The sequence below is a fragment of the Anser anser genome (genome assembly GCF_964211835.1).
Source record: "Anser anser genome assembly, chromosome: 17".
Lineage (NCBI taxonomy): Eukaryota > Metazoa > Chordata > Aves > Anseriformes > Anatidae > Anser > Anser anser.
The window spans coordinates 5,840,423-5,860,262 of record NC_139738.1 but is presented as its reverse complement, the minus strand read 5'-3'; the positions used below and the strand labels follow the sequence as shown (position 1 = coordinate 5,860,262).

The window sequence follows — 19,840 nt, the reverse complement described above, 5'->3', positions numbered from 1 at the left end:
TATTAAGTAGAGGATAATCAAAGACAGACACTGATACTGATCAAAACATTTATGATAATCAGGAATTGAAATCTTAGAGCTCTAAACACTTTTCAAAATTCCAGGAAACCCATGAACAAATAAATTTGTTTCAATATGACAAATACCTGTACATCTTGCACACTGAGCTCTAGCACCTGACTCGTTGACAGTTGTGTGTAGTGGACATTAATTCTTGTGAGGCTTGCAAATATCAGTTCTTCAGGGACTTTGTTGACTAAAGACAATCCTATTCCACCTTCCAGTCTCACAAGCACCTGAGAAGAGAGTATTTGAAGAGGAAAAAAACATACCTGTGGTACTGAATGTGCATACTCCTCCAAAAATGTTATTTTTTTTAAACTTACCTCCAGAGCTGCTGAACAGCTTTTGATGATTAAGTCTTCAAATAAAGAGGGCTTAGATTTCTAAACCCAGTATCTAAGAATGAGGTGTTTTAGCAGGAACATCTACAGGTTTGTTGCAAGAGTTTATCATGGGGAAAGGCAAATGAACAACAACCACCGTCAACCAAAACCAAAAAAGCCCACTACCCAACCCTCGAAATAGACCAGAAAAGCTAACAGAAATAAAATAGATACTCGTTATAATATCTTACTTCTAATTCCTGCTCCATATTTGGATTTTTTAACTTGCGTAGATCTTGTTCCATAACTGGCAATTCATCTCCTTCACCAGATAAACGATCATTTCTACGTTGGTTAAAATCTGTTATCTAATAAAAAAAAAACAACACCAAAACATCAGATTACCCCTATGATCACTTTGCTATTCATAAATAGCTATATTATCCTACTTTATATTTTAAAAAATGAATTACAAAAACTTTCAGTGTAGTTATTTACGATATTCCCCCCCTCCACATCATTACGAAATTACCATTTTGTTAGATTTAGAGATGCAATGCCTAAAAAGGTATTTCAAGTACAAGTAAATTACAGAACTAGATTCCAGTTAATGAAGGACTCTCACTCTCACCTGCAGAACTCGAGTTGGCCCATCTGGGATGACTCTAACAGCTAGTACTCCCGACCCAGGCCTCATTTTCTGGTTTATGAACTGCTGTTCAGGTGGAACTGGCTCCAAAAGGTCAAGAGAAGTATCAGGACCAAGAACAACTTCTGCTCCATCGTAAAGACCTGATACTCCTCCCTTTGCCTGGAGAAAGAAAGAAAAGTAAAGAAAAGGAAAAAGATAGGTAAGGACTTCAGATAACTATTTATATACATTAAAGTGTATTTTACTTCCCCCTCTTCAGACAATTGGAGAAGAAAGTAGTCTGAGACTCAGTCCCAGACTGAGTAGTCTGGGAGTGATGGAAATTACACATTTCTTGCTCTTCAGAGTAAGTAAGTACTCTAGTTAGTCTGCTAGTAACTCATCTTTTATCAGCTTGGCAGCTAGAAAAAATAGCCAAGATGAATAATTAAGTATTTCCCCCTGCATGTTCAGACGCTTAAGCTATAATGATCAAACACCGCAAGTCCTCAAAATTTTTTCAACATGATAGAAAGGTTCCTAAAAGATGAACTCTGGATCTGCAGGTAAGATAGGAATTTAAATCCTTACTGAGTCAACAGTTCAATGCAGTAACTTGGGGCTTTCTTGGTTACCTCTTACCTCAAACTGACAGGTAGTAACTTACTAAGCTACTGTAATTTGATCACAAAATGATCAACCCAATATCATGGGCCTAAGTCAATATTTATCTCTGGTTTTTGGTATTAGAATTGAAACGTATCATCAGAAGTAGCAAAGAAACACTGTATTACTAATATCCTTACTATACTATTACTATATATACTGTATATTAATATCCTTCCTATATTCCTTCAGAGAAAGTGAGCAAAATGTCTGAGATGCTGCTTTTCAGTCATTGCTGGTTTGTTTTAAAATGAAAAAGTATCTGAACCATGTGTTTTGGAAAAATAAACAAACAAGTCATAAGGAATTTAGAAACAAAAAAAAGAAGCTAAATAGAACGTACATGTCCTATCCACAGAACTTTCAAAGTGGTATTTCTAACATCCTGTACTTTACAGATCCATTCCAGATTCATTGTTCACATAAGACACACTTTCATCACAGAGCTAACATATTTACTATGAAAGCACTTTTTCCTCTGAATTGAGTTTGATTTCCATTGCTGTAGCTTGCAAATAATTTATTTTTCATAATAAAACACTAGAAATAATATATTTTATCACAAGTATATTTTGCTGTTTCAACAATATGCAGGATCATGTATTCCACTTGCTTGTAAATGATGGATAAATATGGCAGAAATAACTAAAAGTATGAGCATCAAAATTCTTTTAACATTTAGTACTAGAATTCATAAAAGCAATCCAGGTTTCTGTGCCTACAAATCGACATCAGCAGGCAGAATTATCAAGTAGTTTGCCAATGTTAATTTTCTGAAAGTCAGCATTTCCTGGAACATGACAAAAGAGCAAACAGTTCGAACTTTTTTTTTTTTTTAAATTCTTGTTATTGAAATATTAGAGCCATGATTCTGAGAAATGCTGGGTACACACAAATCTGACTTTCACCAGTGATATTAGTTGACACTCAGCAGCATTTTCAAATTTGGTATGTATGAGAACATAAAGACCCTATTTATCATCATACTGATTATTTTCAACAATCACACACTATTAATTCTCTAATGCTTTACTTTCAAGTTAATGATGCAAGACGGTTATTTATTTGTAATTGGTAAGAACTTTCAAACATCAATTTAAAACATGTAAGCTATTTATGTAAGTCTGGTCTCACTGACATCCTGAACCTTGGGTTCAAAGCTTTTCTTCTCTGCAACACTAAGATCAAATTCCTATCATCTACATCAGCAACAGTCAAAACAAGTTCGAGTATGAGCAGTACTGACCTGGACAACAAGTCCATGAATACCACAGGTCAACTTTCCATCACAAAAGCTCCATGTCTGGGTGGTACTGCGCCGTCGATCAGGCTTTCTCAGCATCAGTGGCTCGTACCTACAACAAAAGCATGCCAACCAAGACTTAGATGATTCCAATTTCCCAGTTTCAGTCCTGTGTTTTTGTTCAAGCTCGCTTCCCTAATCTCAATTCTAAAGTGCTGTTTTAACAATTTGCAGCTGAAAAGACATTAATTATGCTTTTAAAAATACACCAAAGTCGCAAAAGCTGTTCCTGAGGACAGATAAAAGTCTAGCTCTTACAAAAGCCTTCAGAATCATTTATTTTCTTATTCAGAGAACATCATGTAAAAGCAAAGACATAGTTAGTATCTACATCAGTTTCATTAGAAATTGTATTTCCAATACCTGTTATCTGTGACAGCTGCCAGACCTGCAATATCTAAAATCATACAAGACTCCGCAGACCTAGGAGAAGGTTTATGGGGGTTATGAGGAACTGATGAACCTTCATGGCAAAGCATTCCTGTGCCAGTCATTCTCCAAAGCTGGGATCGCTTTCCTGGCTCCTGTTGCATTAAAAAAAAAAAAATCAAGATTCAAATGAACACAGCAGTACAGACCAAATATTACTGTTCTATTTTGCTATCAAGTGCTATAAATTTATAACTATTTTCATCCTAAAAAGTTACCATGATTTTTTTTTCTTTTTTCCTTCTGTCAGCACCTGATTTTACTTCATCACACAGCAACAGCATTTTAAAAAAATCAAATGTGTCTTGGTACCTTCTTTTTCAGTATAACTCGCTGCGTCTTTGGAGAAACATCAAGGACAAGCTCTGCATATGCAGCATCCCTGTTTGAAGCAACTGGCCTTACGCTTGCCTCCTGTAATCTAGAACACCAAGAAAATTTCATCATGTTTAGTCAGAGTAGCTGCTGCTTCTTTAGATTAAATTAGATCTGTATCAAAAACAAACCAAGAAAGCTCACAATTGCACTACAGCCAGACAATCATTTATATTGTTTTGTTCCCTCTTGTTAATTTTGAAATTACCGGCATAAGCTGTCAATTTGACTGCACTCTTAAGAGAAGTTTTCATTTCTCACTACAACTAGCAGCTTCACAGAGAGATCAGATGAATTCCAAACAAAATTTCCTACTTATACTGGGAAAAATCAATAAAATATGCTACATCCTCCCATAGCTGTTTTTAACAGCACATAAAGTGCAATCTGAAATATCACAAGCATGTCATAACATGTACATCTTGTAGTGAAGTGTTCTTAATCCACCAAATGAAATCAAGTTCCTGAATATGACATTAAACATCCTTGCTCTTTTAAGATCAGACAGTGGGCTGACAGTAGATGCCACATGCTAAATCTTCCTCAGAATGTGAGAAAATAAACATTGACAAGTTGCACCTACAGAGCTAAGTTATCACAACCAAATAACATAAGATACACAGTTTACTGACTGCCAGACTCAACTTCTGAATTTTTAACTTCTGAATTTCTTCTGCTAGCTAGATGGTCAACAAAAGTTTAGTTGAATTTGAAATACTTTCAAAAGGTGTAAAATGACGACCATTAAGAGAGTAAAAACTTACAACACCATAAACATGCAAAATATTTTAATGTAATATATAAAGAATTACCCTGAGAAAGTGTACGCAGCAGCAATATAAATGAAGTTTTCATAATAAAGCTGTTTGCTATCTTGGAAGTCATTCATGCTACAGACGATTTCTGAGGAGCCAGCCCCTTTAACTGTCAGCATTATAAAAGGTGGTAGAACAGGCTCATCCCAGGCATAATCTAGAGAGGTCATAGGCTTCACTTCAGTGTATAGTCTTGGCTCGACAACACCATGCTGATTAAAAACAATTGGGACCTGTAACAGTTATGAAAGAGGATTTAGTTTCACACAAATTCTTAATCAGTCACATTATTTACTATCATTTACTCATTTTTCAGGAGTTGGTCATTGAAACATGTTCAGCTCGCTTCCCTCCCCCCATTCTTCCATTTGGATCTCAAAGGTAATCGCAAAGGGACTAGAAACATCATTATTGCTTTTACCCATCATCTTTGGTTCAAAATGTCATTAGTCCCATGGTAGCATCTCAAACCTTCCTAATCAAAGTTAGGAGACTTGCGTAGTTTTATTTAGCAATTCAGTAGCAAAATCCATAATAACAACCAGTAAGTATTAAGAGCTCTATCTCCTGCTCTGATCACCAGGCATTTTGTAAGTTACTGCAAAATAAGCAAAGAAAATTCTCTGATTTTTTATAATTACTGACATGGAACTTGCTGCTTCATCTCTCACATTTGTTATTTTCAGCTCAGTAATGCCTCTCATTTTAAACACCAAGTAAGTCAGGTGTCTAAAACAAAATATAAGCAAGGAAGATATACATTTTAGTAGAAGAAAACAGAATCATGACTTTTTGCTCCCTTACCTTGGAAAAATTGTCTATGCGAAAAGGTGGTGGTAACTGATCTGTGTCACTGAATGCAATGCGATATGTGGCTCCTTGAAGAGTAATTTCTACTCTTAAGAAGTAGCATTTTCCCAGGGTGTCCCTGAACAAGAAAGAACAAGTGTATGAGAGGCAGGTTTCTGATGTGTTTTACTGCAGTTGTAAGTGTTAAACAGCTGCTTCTATTAAAAAACGGAAGCATGTTACAGAAGATTTCTGTATAATAAACTACCTCATATTAATATGGAATGAGTTATTTTTGTTGACCTCAAATCCTCCAGACCAAATGCAGTTTGGGACATCCATTAATCTCACACATAAGAGTTGATCATAATCGTTACGTGGCCAGTGGAACACAACGCTGGAACCAGGAAGTGTGGAGAGATAGCCATCAGGATTGGATGTTCCCTAGTAATAGAAATTGGTAAACAAATATCCTATAGGTGTTAAAAATACAATATTAATCTATAAACCTTTTAAATATTAGCACAGCAATTACTCTGTTAGGCAAATGATCATAATTAGAATAATAATAAAGATTGTCATAACCAGCCAACAATACTTTCAAGTACAATGTTTGCATTCTTTCTGGTTAGAAGATGCTGTGACTAACTACGTGTATTGTAGTAATATAAATGAACCATCTTACCTGGCCTCTGGCAAATTCCCGCTGAACAAAGGCAAGCTTATAGGTTGACTTATTATCTAGCAGGTAACGGGGTGCAAATATTACCATGCATGTATCAATATAACGACCTCTGCCTTTTTTCACATCAATACCTTGGAACAGAAACAAATTAAAAACAAAGCTATTATTTACAAGAAAAAAAAAGATTATCCTTCAAATCTTTTTATACTTTTGCAGTATGTAGACACTCAAAATAATCAGAGACAGTAATTAAGTGTAATTAATGTACTTAGAAGTAAGTAATGCACTTAAAAAAGTACTTACTTAAAAGTAAGTAGTGTACTTAAAAGTAGCATATGGAAGAAGACACAAAAACTGAAAGAACAGTCCATAAATACAGTTATTAATACTCAAAGATGAAATGCAACAATAACTGAAAACTGTTTTTTAAACTAACAAAATTCTAAGAACTGTTACATCTGTATTTTGAATACTATCTTTTGTCTAATACTTTTCCTCTGAACCGTCAGAAATCTTTAGCAATGTAAGTTTCCCTTCTGCAGTTTTTCTGTTTCTGGTGTCACTGACAACATGTCCTAGCAAGTTCCACAGTATTTCTCCAATGTTCCCATAAACACATACCAATGTTGTAAATGAGGCCTGGTCGGTTTCCATGTTGGATCACTTTAAGGGCTCTGACACCACTACCACCATCCAAGGAGAAACCCTGGCACCAGCCAGGCATACCTTCAGGATGGATCCCTTTTCCAATTCGCATTGTACAACTAAGGGTAAGAAGAAAACACAAACATTTTCTCATTTAAATGAAGGATCAGATATCAACACAATGCTGATCATCAAACGTGTACCCAGATACAAAAATAACATCTCTGTTTTAATATAACAGTATCAGAAGCCATGATAAATCTTTTTAGTAATTCATTCTGCATTTCGATCATATTTTTCTTTGGATGTTCTAAGCTTTTTTAATAGATGGGTGAAGATTCAGTGACTGTGTCACATATAAGGCTATTGTACGTGGACTTCCAACTAAGTGACTGCTACAACTCTATTAACATTCAGAGTTTAGATTTTTTTTTTCCATTTTGTTATTGTTTTTAGAGATAACAGATATTCACACAACTTGGTAATTCTCTTCAAACAGGTTTTTGGTTTCCTTGGAAAAGAAGCATGAGTACACACAAAATAAAACCATCTAAGGAGTTTTCAGCAGGAAACGCTGAAAGATTCGGTATGGTTATTTCAGTATTGAGTAACTAAGTAACAGGTCATCTTAAGAAAGGTTTTTCCTAAATTATATTTATACTAATATACCAGCAGCCAATTCTCTGCTGATTACTTTCATACTTTCTAAGGTTCCTCCCCTCTACTCTTCTCTCAGTATTACTTACAAGCTTGGCTGTTCTTTATCAGCGTAACAGAACAGAAGCGGGCTGAGACTTCTAGCAAGTTCATGCTCTTCAAACTGACCTGCAGCATCTGTTTTTGCATTATCTTGTCTGAAGATAAGTGGTAAGCCTTTAAGAAAACACAAAAAACCCCTGTCAAGTTATACTCAACCTTTGCACAAATTTAAGATTTGAATGGTAAAAACTACTTCAAATTAAAGAACAACCTAAAATACTTCTGTTGGAATGTTAGCCATTAGTCTGCATGTGATCTTTCTCATTCTATGTCTAACCTGCTTAAGGGCTAAACCTATTATAGCTGAGAGCCATGGAGTCTGCTGCAAGCAAAAAAAGAACTCCTGTAGCTCTGATAATGCCAATGGACATTAACACAGTGTAACTGCAATTTATTGTTCAAGACCTGTTGCTTACAGAAGGCATTTCAGTCATTGAAAGCCAGAATTTTAACAGGAGTCTAATCTATGCTGATTTATTTACAGTTACATCAAGTCTATTACATAGCTCACGTTTAAAAATCTGCAATATAGCAATGAAAACATGTAAGTAATTTGCAAATCACAACACAAGAGGTGCTGGCACTGAAAAAAAAAATGAATTAAAGTTGCAGGAAAGATTAAGTGGTGTTTAAAAAGCTCTGTTTATCTAGAAAGAAAATAAAAACTCTGCATGAAATCTTCCAAGTTCCACCATTATAGTTATGGAACAAAACACTGTAAATTTACCTGTTTTATTGATTAACCAATATGGTGCTGAAATGAATATTTTTAGAGAACCTTCAGCAAGACATACAATCCTTATGGTCAAATTTAGCAGCCGTTTGTTGACATCATACAATCGCATCCGCACCATATAGTTTTGTGTCCCGGGAGGAATCAATAGCTCTTTACAGATTGGAAAGTTTTCTAGCAATACCCCTAGAAAAAATAAAAAAAACAACAAAACAAACCAACAAAAAAAGGACAAACATTAGGTTCTGGTAAGTATACAATTTAGTCTTTCATATTTTTTGGTCTTTCTAAATATTTCATAGAGGTTAGCCACGTTAACTTTTAAAACTACTCAGTGTATTAATCTCTAGCCTCATTAATAAACACTTAAATTTAAGTCACAAGCAGAATTTTTTTTTATAAAAGAATTCTGCTTATGGCTAATTATTGCCTTAAGCATCAGAAGTCCAGCCAGTGTTGAAAATGCATGTGTTCTCCGTCAGACTGAAAACAGCAAAAACACTCATAACATTGGGGAGTTATTTGATTCATTCCCATCTTTATCACTGTTCTCTCCAGTTTCCACTGTTTCCACTATCAGTAAAGAGCCAAATCAGAAACAGAGCAAGACTGCTGACAGATCTAGGGGAACGACTGGAATATTAACTTTTTATTATTTGGATGTGTGCACTTGGTTATTAACTGTAAGAAGTACTGCGACCCAATGAAATCATCATATACATGTTTTCAATTTTTTGTTGTTGTTACTATTATTTTCCCAATATTTTACCATTTTTCCTTGTAAAAGGAAATAAGTTATTTTTGAGGTGCCCCTCTAGGAAGATTAGAAAGTAGCATCTTATAAATTGCCTTACCAAGCTCAATGTTCTGAGATGTATCAGCTGTGTGCAATGCTGCCTCCTTGCCAGGTTTAAGTGTCCCATTAATTGGCATCCCTTTAACATAAAACTCAAGTTCACAAGGCAGCAAGTTACAGATTACCACAGTTGGCAAGAGATAAATAGTATGCCCAGGCTGCCTGAAAATCTGTTTAGCACTGTCAGAAAATATGTGGGAGGGCATGTAATCGGGGTAATTTTCTTTCTTTATCGCCACACAAAACCTGTGAAGACACAAAAGTATGTGAGAAGAAGTTAACAAACTCAATGGAATAGCTGAAACTTGCGTTTGGATAAAAAGTCTATACTCTATTTCCTAGCAATTCCTCTTTTACAATACATATTAATAGTGTGCTTACTTTGTATTCTCAGACATTTGCTAACAGGTACTGTCAGAGGGGCTTCAAGGAGCCCTACAGAAATACAGTAGTTATGCATTCAATGCTTCTGATTATTCAAGTGACCAAAGAAAACATCCCATTATACTGCAGAAGCATTTATCTCTACATACTTTCTTTCCTATTGTTTACTTTCACGGTATTTCATTTATCAGAAGAGGATTACAGTTTACAGAAAAACAATTGGGTTGTAAATTACCTGAAAAATCGGCTATTTTCAGACTCCATTGAATGACACTCTCGCTTGCTGCTACATACTTCTGCTGTCTTCTGAACATTAGTCCAATGAATTGGAGCCTTACAGAAAAAGACTCCCAGTCCTTTTGGCCTGGCTTGTAAGCGCCAAGATGTAAGATGGAGTGGAATAGCAAAGGAATCTCCTGGCATAACTGCTGGAAGAACTACAGGTTCTGCAACCAAACAGAAAAGAAAATACACATATCAAAACTGGCCCCTTTACTGAAAATCGTAACCTTTTCAAATAGTAAGTCTCAATCTATTTTCAAAGCAACGAGTTACATTTTAAAATTAAACACTAGCTACTTTATGTACATTCCAAACATCAGTCCATTGCTTTAAGCCCTATTAATCTGGCAGCAGACAAATTTAGGCATGTAAATCTAAAACTTGGAACAGACTAAAAAGTTGCTGAAGCTCAAATTCTTTCTCCTTGGATGCTTCAGTGAAAATGCGTATTCCAAAAAGAACACATTCATTATGTTTTGGGCATGTTGTCAGCATATCACTATATTTCTAGACTGCACCTTTGCATGCTAACACCTGAAACCTAGACTACTGCCAGAAGATAAAACATACTACATACAGGATATACAAATTCATCTTAATGGAGTCTCAGCTTTATCTGTTTGCTTGAGCAATAAGGAAAAATCCTACTCTAGGTTCTCTAGCTTACCTTGCTGATCACTATCTTCTTAACATTACCCATTCCCCATACAGGGAGGTCTATTTTGCTGTTAACCATTAGAAGCAGCAATGAATTTTCTTCAAAACTAAAGATTTTATATAGTACAGAAGGAACATACAACACTTACTGTCAGGAGCAGAAGGACTATCTAGTCTTAGTTCCATTGGTGTTTCCAGCTTGTTCTTCACAATCAAGGCTGAGCGCACTGTTATCACTTTCCGAGCGCTACCTTCCATGGTTACTTCAAATACCACACGAACTGGAGGCAATGAAGAAAACTGGAAGATAAAAGCAATAAAAAGCTCAGGTAACAATTCTATCTAATAGAGGGACCTATCAATTTTGAAGCTGTAATTGCTGGAATGAAAACTTGTGAACTGAGAGCAACCAAGATATATACACTTTCAAAATTATGGTTTATAATCCTGTTCTTACTTGCCAAAACACAGTAAAGTGATCAAGAAGCATTTCTAAACACTAGTAACTCCATATCTTTTCCAAAATGATACAAGCTCTATAAGAATGGTATAGATTCTGAAAGCACACTTTATACACAATATCACAATTACATTATTTTATACATTCCTGAAGTTTGAATTCCAAGCCTTATTCAGGTGGAATAAGAAGAACTTTACAATTACTCAAAGATTTTTCTCTCTGCCAACAATAACAGGAAGAGTAGATTATATACCTTCAAATTTATGCATTAATGTGTTCAATAAACTCTGTGAAGACGACATTTCAATACAGCTTGATTACACACATCAGTGAGTTTTCACAACGCAGCTTTTGCGTTTAGGCAGTCAGGGTTTTAGCATCAGTATGGTTTATGATCCTACTACTTATGCATATTGATTTTGGGTTCATATTACTTCAGGTTTTGACAAGATAAAGTAGTATAGTGGTACGTATTTCAGCAGTCTCAAAAGTGACATACTTACTTTACCTCTTCTGCTACTGTTATTTAGATCACAATGTTTATGCACCAGAGCATATTTTAATTCTCCATTTTCTAAAATGGCATAGCAAATTTTGGAACCACAAAATATGATCTTTATAGAAATTAACTACGTAGTAGAGACTTAAAACTGCACTCATTTCAGCGTGCTTAAAAAAAGAAGAATTATATCACCCTAATTATATCATCCCAAATTTCTTAAGAAGGTAGATGATTGGCTGCATTGTTTCAGTACTTCAAAAGTAAGAGTTTTATTATGTGGACATAAGCCTAGCACCAGTGTTTACTCAGACTGTAAAATCCTGTATTTGAGGAATCTTGTCACAGCTGAAGAGCAGATAATACTTAGTTACTAAGGTATCATTCAGTTTGTATTCCATTCAAGAAAGTAAATTAATATATAGTTTAACGTGTTTCATTAATTACTGGTGACTCATTATTCCTATATGTCAAAATTCAAAACAAAGGTGGAGTATACTTAAAACATTCATGTCTTCTTTGCTCTGAGCTGCCTAAGAGGCATTGCCACTTGGATCCTGAAAGCCACATTTTATATGTTCTCACATGCTGGAATTCACGTACTGGACGTTAAGATCCAGTCTTTAAATAATCATTTACAGTAGTGATGAATGTTAAATGACATGAAAATAATTGCTCTGATTTGGAAAATCTTTTTATTTGCTTTACTTTTGTTTCTTACCAAAAAGGTTCTACAAGTGTGGAAAAAAAAATAAAACAGTTCACTTGTAGAATTACACTAGTCTTAGTTAAGAAGCTTTCAAAAAGTGAAAATATATACTCACATAAACTTGTGGATGTATTATATTTGTTCTATTTATTGGGCTTCCAACCTGGGAGAAAAGTAAACAGGAAAGGTACGTGTTCACTTTAAGCTATTACTGACAGTTGTACTACAGATTATTATAGAACAATAAACTGAACACATTCTTCATTTAGTCTTTCTGATCTTCAATACAATTTTGAAAACAAATCAGAACTATATTAGCAAAGTCCAATTGTAATACTGCTTTAAAAATAAAGGAAGTTGAAGGACAAGTGTTCACTGGAAAAAAAATAATCCACAGATATTCCTGAAAAGCAATTCTTGTTAATTTGCATTCTTTTCCTTCACGAACCAAGTTGCATATAAAGATGATGCTTTTTACACCTGAGTATGAAATCATCAGAAATTATTCAAACAAGAGACTAGTCGCTCTTATTATTAGTTGTGGTTAGTAGTAAATTCTAATCCTGCTTTATGTCAAAAAGACCACTTACAATTTCTGCATTGTTCAACAACCTTCAATAGCTAGTCTTTAAACATAACTTCAAAACCCAGTAAGATCATTTTTATCATTGAGCCTCAACCACAACTGCTACCCTGCTGGTTATCACAATCATGTTTTTCCTTCATGACAAGTATATTTTGTCTAAGCAGCCACATATTTCAACAACCTCTAGACTTACAGGAAATTGCCAATGTTGTTTATTTTAAGGAAATTAACCACAGAAAAAACATCGCTGCAATAAATGAAATAAAATAGTTGCTGAAATGCTGTGGTGATTTAAAGCTCAATCTCCACGAGACCCTGACGCTGCCACTAACATATTAGTTCTGTCATTAGAAGTTCTGACCGCTAAGCACAGATTAAACCGATGGCTACTCTGTGTTTCTGTTGTGCATAAAACAGCCAGTCAGCACTTTCAAACTCTCCCAGTCCAAGCTAACTTGAAAGAGGACAACCTCATATAGCAATCGCTTTAAGACCGAAATCTTGGCAGACATCATTAATCTTAAGTTACATATCCTGTGAAGATTTACACTCAGCATCAGAACTTACAGTAGAAGAAGATGAGTTCTTGTCTGGTGCAGCATATCGGAAAAAGGTTCCAACCTTGTCTACAGACACTGGACTGACTTCTTCCCAGCCATTTACTCTCACTTGCAACTGATGAATTCTCAGGTCATGTGTGTGCCTACCAGTTTAGATTACGTTACATTACTATTAAATATTTATCTTACATTGCAAATACCAAACAGTTCATATAAAATACATTCTCTGGATTATGAGAAAAGAATCTCACTAACTAGCCATTTAAAAAAATCTCAAGTTTGTTCATTTCATGGACAAAGACACACCTGACGTTCTGTCTGTTCAATTGCTCCACTCCCTGATGAGCATAGAGAAATAAATACAACTAAGTCATACAAGTAAACAAAAAAGCATGCTAAATATTTATTAGTTCTTCTAGTTCTTAACACTGTTAACGCTTATGCTCAACAGCCAGTACTCCCCCTGCCCCAACCACAGACTGTTAGAATACAGGACATATGATTTGCAATTGAAGGCCCTAAGTCTTTCTAAAACCTTTTAATGATCTAACCTCAACTCATATCTAGGAACAGCTTACACCTATCACAATATAAGCTGCTCGCTAAACCACTGATAGTTTCACACTATACGTGAGTTTTAAATATTTAAAAACAAAACGCTGCAAGGTAAATTAGTAAATAATAATAATTATTTTTTTTTATCTGCTAGTGTCCTCAGAACTATGATCCCATGAGCTCCATATATGAGTGTGTCAAAATGCATCTCACAGCCTGGTTCCTTCACCTGTGTCTAAGTTTCCCTCTGGCTTCAAATTCAAATGGAATTTCTTCCCCCGTGATAACTTCTTGCCACTCACTGACATTATGGGCATCATCCAGTAACGTCCCATTTTCCTCAGGAACAACACCTGGACTCCCACTGTGAGACAATGCAGCCCTGTAAAGAGAATCACACCATCTTATAAACTGACAAAATGACTGCTTCAAGTAACAAGTCATTTTTAGTCTGCCTCAGCCCACAAAATTCCTGCAGTAAGCACATACGCATAATGAATGTATACCTGACTGTTCTCCATATTCTCTCAGGTCTCATGAAAAAATTATTATTATTATTATTTTTTAATAGTAATACCACCTCACTGTTAAAGAAAACGCTCTTAACTAAGACAGACTGGGAGTTGTCTATGACTCCCTGCAAGAAAACAAGACAATTGAAGACAACAGTGTTTGGCTCACATCCCCGAGAAGCCAGACAAGTATTGTCGAAGTGACCCCACAACAGCTTCTTACCGGGTAGGTGTTGTAGTTAGGGTAGCAAACCACAGAGTGCATCCAGTATGATTTCTCAGAGCAAATGGGACAAATGGCTGTCTACGTTTTGGGGTCTTCACCTCAGCTATAAAACAGAACACAGATTTGTCTAAATATTTATGAGAGAAATATTCAACAGATGCTGATACAGGATGAGACACAATGGCTGGAGAACCACAATCCACATGAACTCCGGAAAAGCAATCTAGGAAACAGATTACTAAAAACCATTTAAAATTGTATTAGCTACTACAGAAACAGTACAGAAAATCTTCCCCTACATTAATTGTTTTCCTTAGTCAATTATATAAAAAAAACAATAAAAAACATAACAGGAATTGAGCTTAATCTACTTGTTCTTTTGTTTCTTCATATCAAGCTTTATAAAGTATCTCTGAAAACTAACATGCAGACAACTCAACTAAAACCCCCATCATAACAAGTAACTTTTCACGTGCATTCAAAGACTCAAAATATTAAAACCATATTCACTAATACCTAAGTAATAAGTTTAGCTTTTTTCAAGTATGCATTACTAACAAGCACATCTTCCATACCGTAGTACGTCATGTCTGTGAAAATACTTACTGTGTTTGGACAGTTAAAAAAAAAAAAAGAAAAAACCAACAAAACCTGCCAAATCCCAGTAACTACTTAGAAATGAAAATAAATGGCTGCTCCCTAAATGCATACATCTTTCTGTACGTGAAAAGTTGAAAGCAGGCAGACATTAAATCAGCTGGTCAAAGACAGAAATTAAATGTTTCACAGAGTTTATCTGCATTCACTCCAAAGGAGGACTGATATCAAGTTCAAGCACGCCATGCTCTTAGACCAACTCTTCCCAAGGCAGCATGCATCTAAACAAGAATAACTTAAGCACAAGTTTACAATGGCAAGAAGGGGGAACAGAAGAGGGTAGGTAAGTTTTTGAAGGCATTACTGATGATCACATACAACTTTCTTCCAAACGAATGACAACGAATGACTATATTCCCTTCATTGGAGCCATGAATCTGATCTCTCTGAATCTGAGAATTTTTTTACAGTTAATGCTACAAACACTGATTTCTTTAAAATGGAAACTCCATTTTTTGCCAAATGCAAACTAAAACCGAAAATCTTTTTGGTGTAGAGCTTGATTTAATACAATTTTCTGGCTAGCTCAGGTTCTACAAAATCACAGACCAGAAGCCATCTGAACTTCTACTCAGGTATTTAATTACTTGGCTATTTTTTTCTTTTTTTGAGACATTTAAAAAAATAATTTTGTGGACTGTGGCTTGATTTTTGAAAGAGAACAGAACATAAAATTTGTATCTTGTTACTACTGCCTGAAAACAAAGTAGTTATAATCAAAAGGATTTTTTTCATAATTCATTTAGTCATTTCCCTGAGCTGCAACACTCACTAAAAGCAAGTAACAAATATTTTTCCCCACAGAAAAATCTTACCGAAAAACACCTCAGAAAAATAAATCTTTCTATCATTTCACATTATAATGTGTTTGTGTGTATGCATGTGGTTTTGTTTTGTGGTGATTTTTTGGGGGGGCGGTGGGGTGGGGGTGGGAGGGAATGATGGCACTGTTGTTTGGTTTTTGGCTTAAACATCGACAAACTGCAAGCACTCAAGAGACAAATATTTGGAAGGGGCAGTCTAAATTTTGCCACAGATTAACATAAAGTTTTCTCTCCCATTTATTCCATTTATCCACTTTTGTACAACGTGAACTTATTTATCAAATATGCTGTTTTGTCTTCCACAATGCCACAGATTTTAAAAAATAGTAATAATAATAATAATAATGGTCTTTAAACTGGATGGCTTTCCCTGAAGCTAGCAGTGTCAAATATAAAACAAACAAATTAAAAGGTCATTTATGAGGAATGTTCTACTTCCTAAGGCTCACTGAAAACAGATTAGGTTCCTACTGAAGCCATCCTAAAGTTTTAAGTATCTAAGCACACATGCTCATTCAAGCAAATGTATAATAAACAGACTGTTAGATATATTTAGAATATAAAATTTAAATACTGTGATTGTATTAAGCTGGTTTCAATCTCATTATTCTGTCTCACTAAAAAATGGACATTGAGTAATCAATAATCCATATAACCTTCCCCAAAAGGCAGTCTTCCCATACGCAGTTCCCATACTTCTCCCTTCTTTCCTGAAGGGCCCTGAGAAGACTGTAAAGTGATACACAGGATGAAATGCTAAGTTAAGTAGCTGAAAAACAGTTACCTTTTGTTTTTTTGTTCTTTTAAAATATAGAGGCCAGTCTACTGGCGAGTTACTCATACAACACAGTATTTACTGTCCAAGAGTTTTCAAAGAAAAAAAGCTTTTAATCTCTCTGTGCTATACAGTACCTCTAGCATAGATTTGATGCTCTAGATTAGTCAAACTGGCTGTACTCCTAGTTCTAAGGTAGACAAGAGGAAGGCCTGGCAGACAGGAAAGACAAAGTTAGGAGGTAAGAAAAAACACACAAATGCAGGTAATCTCTTCCCCATCATGCAACAGGAAGACAGGCACAGTCAGCATCATTTAATCAGTGTATGAGTCTATCCATTCGCTTCCACTAGATTGGCATTTGAGTTTCTAAAACTTCTTCCAGAATTAACACTGAGAGAAAAGAACTTGAAAAGGGCTTCCACATATCATGTGCTCTTCCTTAGAAAGCTGTTAATTGGGTTATTTTCATCTTTATGATAGCCTCAGACATGCATTTTCATTTATATTTTAATCATGTTAGAAGCAAACATCTGTTTGGCTGGGAAGGATGGTGAAAGTTTGTCCTGTATCATGTAAAAAAAAACATCTCTCAACTGTACACACTCAGGACTTTTTTTTTAATAAAAAAAAACAGGATAGTCACTCATTAACTGAGAAAGGGATTAAAAAAGGGAATTAAAAAAAGGTGATTAAAAAAGGGAAGCAGAACTAGCAGGTTTTGTTATTGAAGAATGGAACACAGCTGAACAGAAAATATAGTTCGTCTTTGCTGCCAGATACTTCTAACAATTCATTTTATACTATGAAGACCAAATACTTATGTTTGTAATACATTAGACAAATGACCGTGCATGTCAGGATTGTTTCAAACAAAGTGTGATTAATGAGTATCATACTCTGCCCAAAACATGGTGGATCCACTGAAGAGCCCATCCCATCTTCTGAACTGATTGCATTTACTTCTTTGTCCTGTTTACAGTAATCTTCCATCCATGACTGTTTGGTACTTGTGTACTGTTCTAGAGAAATATAAACATACAAAGTAAGTAACTGCAAGGTGGCCTTAAGTAAAGTAGCTGAAAAGTATGTTAAATTCATAAAGCTAAAGCTGGTCCACTTTAACAGCAATCTTAAAGGAATTCCACTGCTTCTCCCATGTGCTTTTCTAATGTTTTAATTTTTATTCCATCCCCCCCTTCTTCAAACTTCCAGTGGAATTCTATTGTCTCAAGATACTCCACTGGCAACATAAGAGGTCCCTCTGAGGAGGCAATTAAGCTTAGATGTTTTTGTGTCAGAAGCTGTCTCTATTTTTTCCCCCTTTTCTTTTTAAGATGTACATGCCTATTCCTGCATAAATATGCAGACACCAACAAAGTGCTCTGACACACTATTAATCATAAATTAGCCTACTAACTAGTAGTAAAAAAGCAACATGGGAATTCTTAGGAATCACTGATTGGCAACTTTTCCTCCCACCTCGTTCCTTCTTTCTGACATCCCCACAGACCTTGCTGGCGAAACAAGTGAGTATTCAAGGAACAAGGAAGGCTCTTCTGTTTCATCTGCCTGCTCAGCCTTTTACATTTGTAATTATGACCATCAAACTACACAGATTTGTATGCAGAATAAGCAATAATATTTCTGGGTAACATACACAATCATAGCCTCACAACACAGAAACTTCCATGAAGTTTGAGTTAATGATGAACAAAATATTTTGATTTCCTGAGGTGGGAACTGGCAACTCCAGTTTTCAGAGAATGCAGAATTGAAATAAGCAGCTCCCCACTATGTCTGTCAATGTACTGAAAACTGATGAGCTTACCAAAGTATTTTTAAGTAGTGTAAAGCATGGAAAGCTTTAGATGAAAGCCTGTTTCTGATTAAAGATAAATTTCAAGTAACATATGAATTTGATAGAATTCATATGACCAAAGAAAGAATTCCTACTAACCTCTAAAATATGTAGCTCATGTCTTTACACTTTCACAGTATCTGATAAAATGCAGGCTGCCTAAATGTACACCTGTGTACAATACCATCTGAAGCACCTAGGGACTTGTGCCAAGTCTCCTTCTCTCTATCTATGGGACACCAGAAAGATTCAATTAGAAATACCTATCATTTTAGGAAAGTGCAAATTAAGACCATATAGCGATGCTCTCAGGGAATATTCCTAGATACCTATGAAAATAGAGGTAATGTTTATATCCAAACGGTGTTTAGCCTTAATTTCCAGCTTCAGTCGGGAAGGGTGGAGGCGGCTTGAAGCATGCTGTTGCCAGGAAACTGAGCATGGCCACGGCTCAATAAATGGTTCCCAGCCTGAGACCAAACAGAAAATGACATATGTATTACACGTTTGAAGGCCACATTGGAATGCTGTTTACATACCTAAGTGTTTAATAATACAGCTTCAATAACGAGCTCCCTTACTTTCAATCTGTATTCAAGATGAACTTGTGAGCCTACAGCTTTAATTTGCTAACTAATACAAAGCTGCTCCAGCTCCTCCTTTTGAACCAGAGTATACTATGTGTAGAGACTTCCAGAAATATCTTAATTTTGAGAAAAGTATTAAATGGAAATCAGTTTTATACTGGAGTGGTGCAACTAGAACAAACTCTGACATAGCTGTTAAAAATCCTATATATTTTCAAATATAAAAAACACCTTGATATTGACAGAATTCCTGAGGTCATTACCATCAGTTTTGTAACAGAAAACTTCATTTTTCAGCTCAGAGAAAAAAAGACAACTAGGTCAGTTCTTTTGTCAGTGGCTGAGCCGTACTGAGGCATAACTTGCTTTTTTTGTAACTAGAATATAAATTACTATAGTTGATTCATCATCTTTCGCCTAATCGCTTCTCTCATGTCCCATTCCATCATAAAATGAATAATGAATTGAATGCTTCAAAGCAATTAAGCATCAAAAAAAGGTAAGTAATACAGAGACAAGTTAGTTATTTATATTATATATATATATTTTTATATATTATAGTTATTTAACTATATAAAAAGGTTATCCAGGAATACGATAATTACAAGCATAACTTCAGTCTAATTTTTGTAAC

At 35.3% G+C, this 19,840-nt stretch overlaps 1 protein-coding gene across 6 annotated transcripts in view; it reads right to left on the bottom strand.

Moving 5' to 3' along the window:
- VPS13D (vacuolar protein sorting 13 homolog D) overlaps positions 1–19,840 on the bottom strand; it is a 103,219-nt gene that overhangs the window by 44,976 nt on the left and 38,403 nt on the right. For 4 of the 6 annotated variants that reach the window (XM_083802627.1, XM_083802628.1, XM_083802629.1 and 1 more), the window contains 23 exons: positions 18,949–19,089; positions 17,658–17,780; positions 16,896–16,970; positions 14,500–14,605; positions 13,994–14,146; positions 13,217–13,352; positions 12,179–12,226; positions 10,545–10,695; positions 9,692–9,902; positions 9,071–9,318; positions 8,211–8,402; positions 7,471–7,597; positions 6,701–6,843; positions 6,080–6,210; positions 5,663–5,838; positions 5,410–5,533; positions 4,603–4,838; positions 3,728–3,836; positions 3,350–3,510; positions 2,930–3,038; positions 1,018–1,197; positions 638–754; positions 147–296 (listed from right to left, as the gene is read on the bottom strand). In XM_083802627.1, coding sequence (XP_083658753.1) covers positions 147–296; positions 638–754; positions 1,018–1,197; positions 2,930–3,038; positions 3,350–3,510; positions 3,728–3,836; positions 4,603–4,838; positions 5,410–5,533; positions 5,663–5,838; positions 6,080–6,210; positions 6,701–6,843; positions 7,471–7,597; positions 8,211–8,402; positions 9,071–9,318; positions 9,692–9,902; positions 10,545–10,695; positions 12,179–12,226; positions 13,217–13,352; positions 13,994–14,146; positions 14,500–14,605; positions 16,896–16,970; positions 17,658–17,780; positions 18,949–19,089 — 3,347 coding nt within the window. The remainder of the gene's footprint in view (positions 1–146; positions 297–637; positions 755–1,017; positions 1,198–2,929; positions 3,039–3,349; positions 3,511–3,727; positions 3,837–4,602; positions 4,839–5,409; positions 5,534–5,662; positions 5,839–6,079; positions 6,211–6,700; positions 6,844–7,470; positions 7,598–8,210; positions 8,403–9,070; positions 9,319–9,691; positions 9,903–10,544; positions 10,696–12,178; positions 12,227–13,216; positions 13,353–13,993; positions 14,147–14,499; positions 14,606–16,895; positions 16,971–17,657; positions 17,781–18,948; positions 19,090–19,840) is intronic. The other 2 variants (XM_083802631.1, XM_083802632.1) reach the window with 1 other exon arrangement.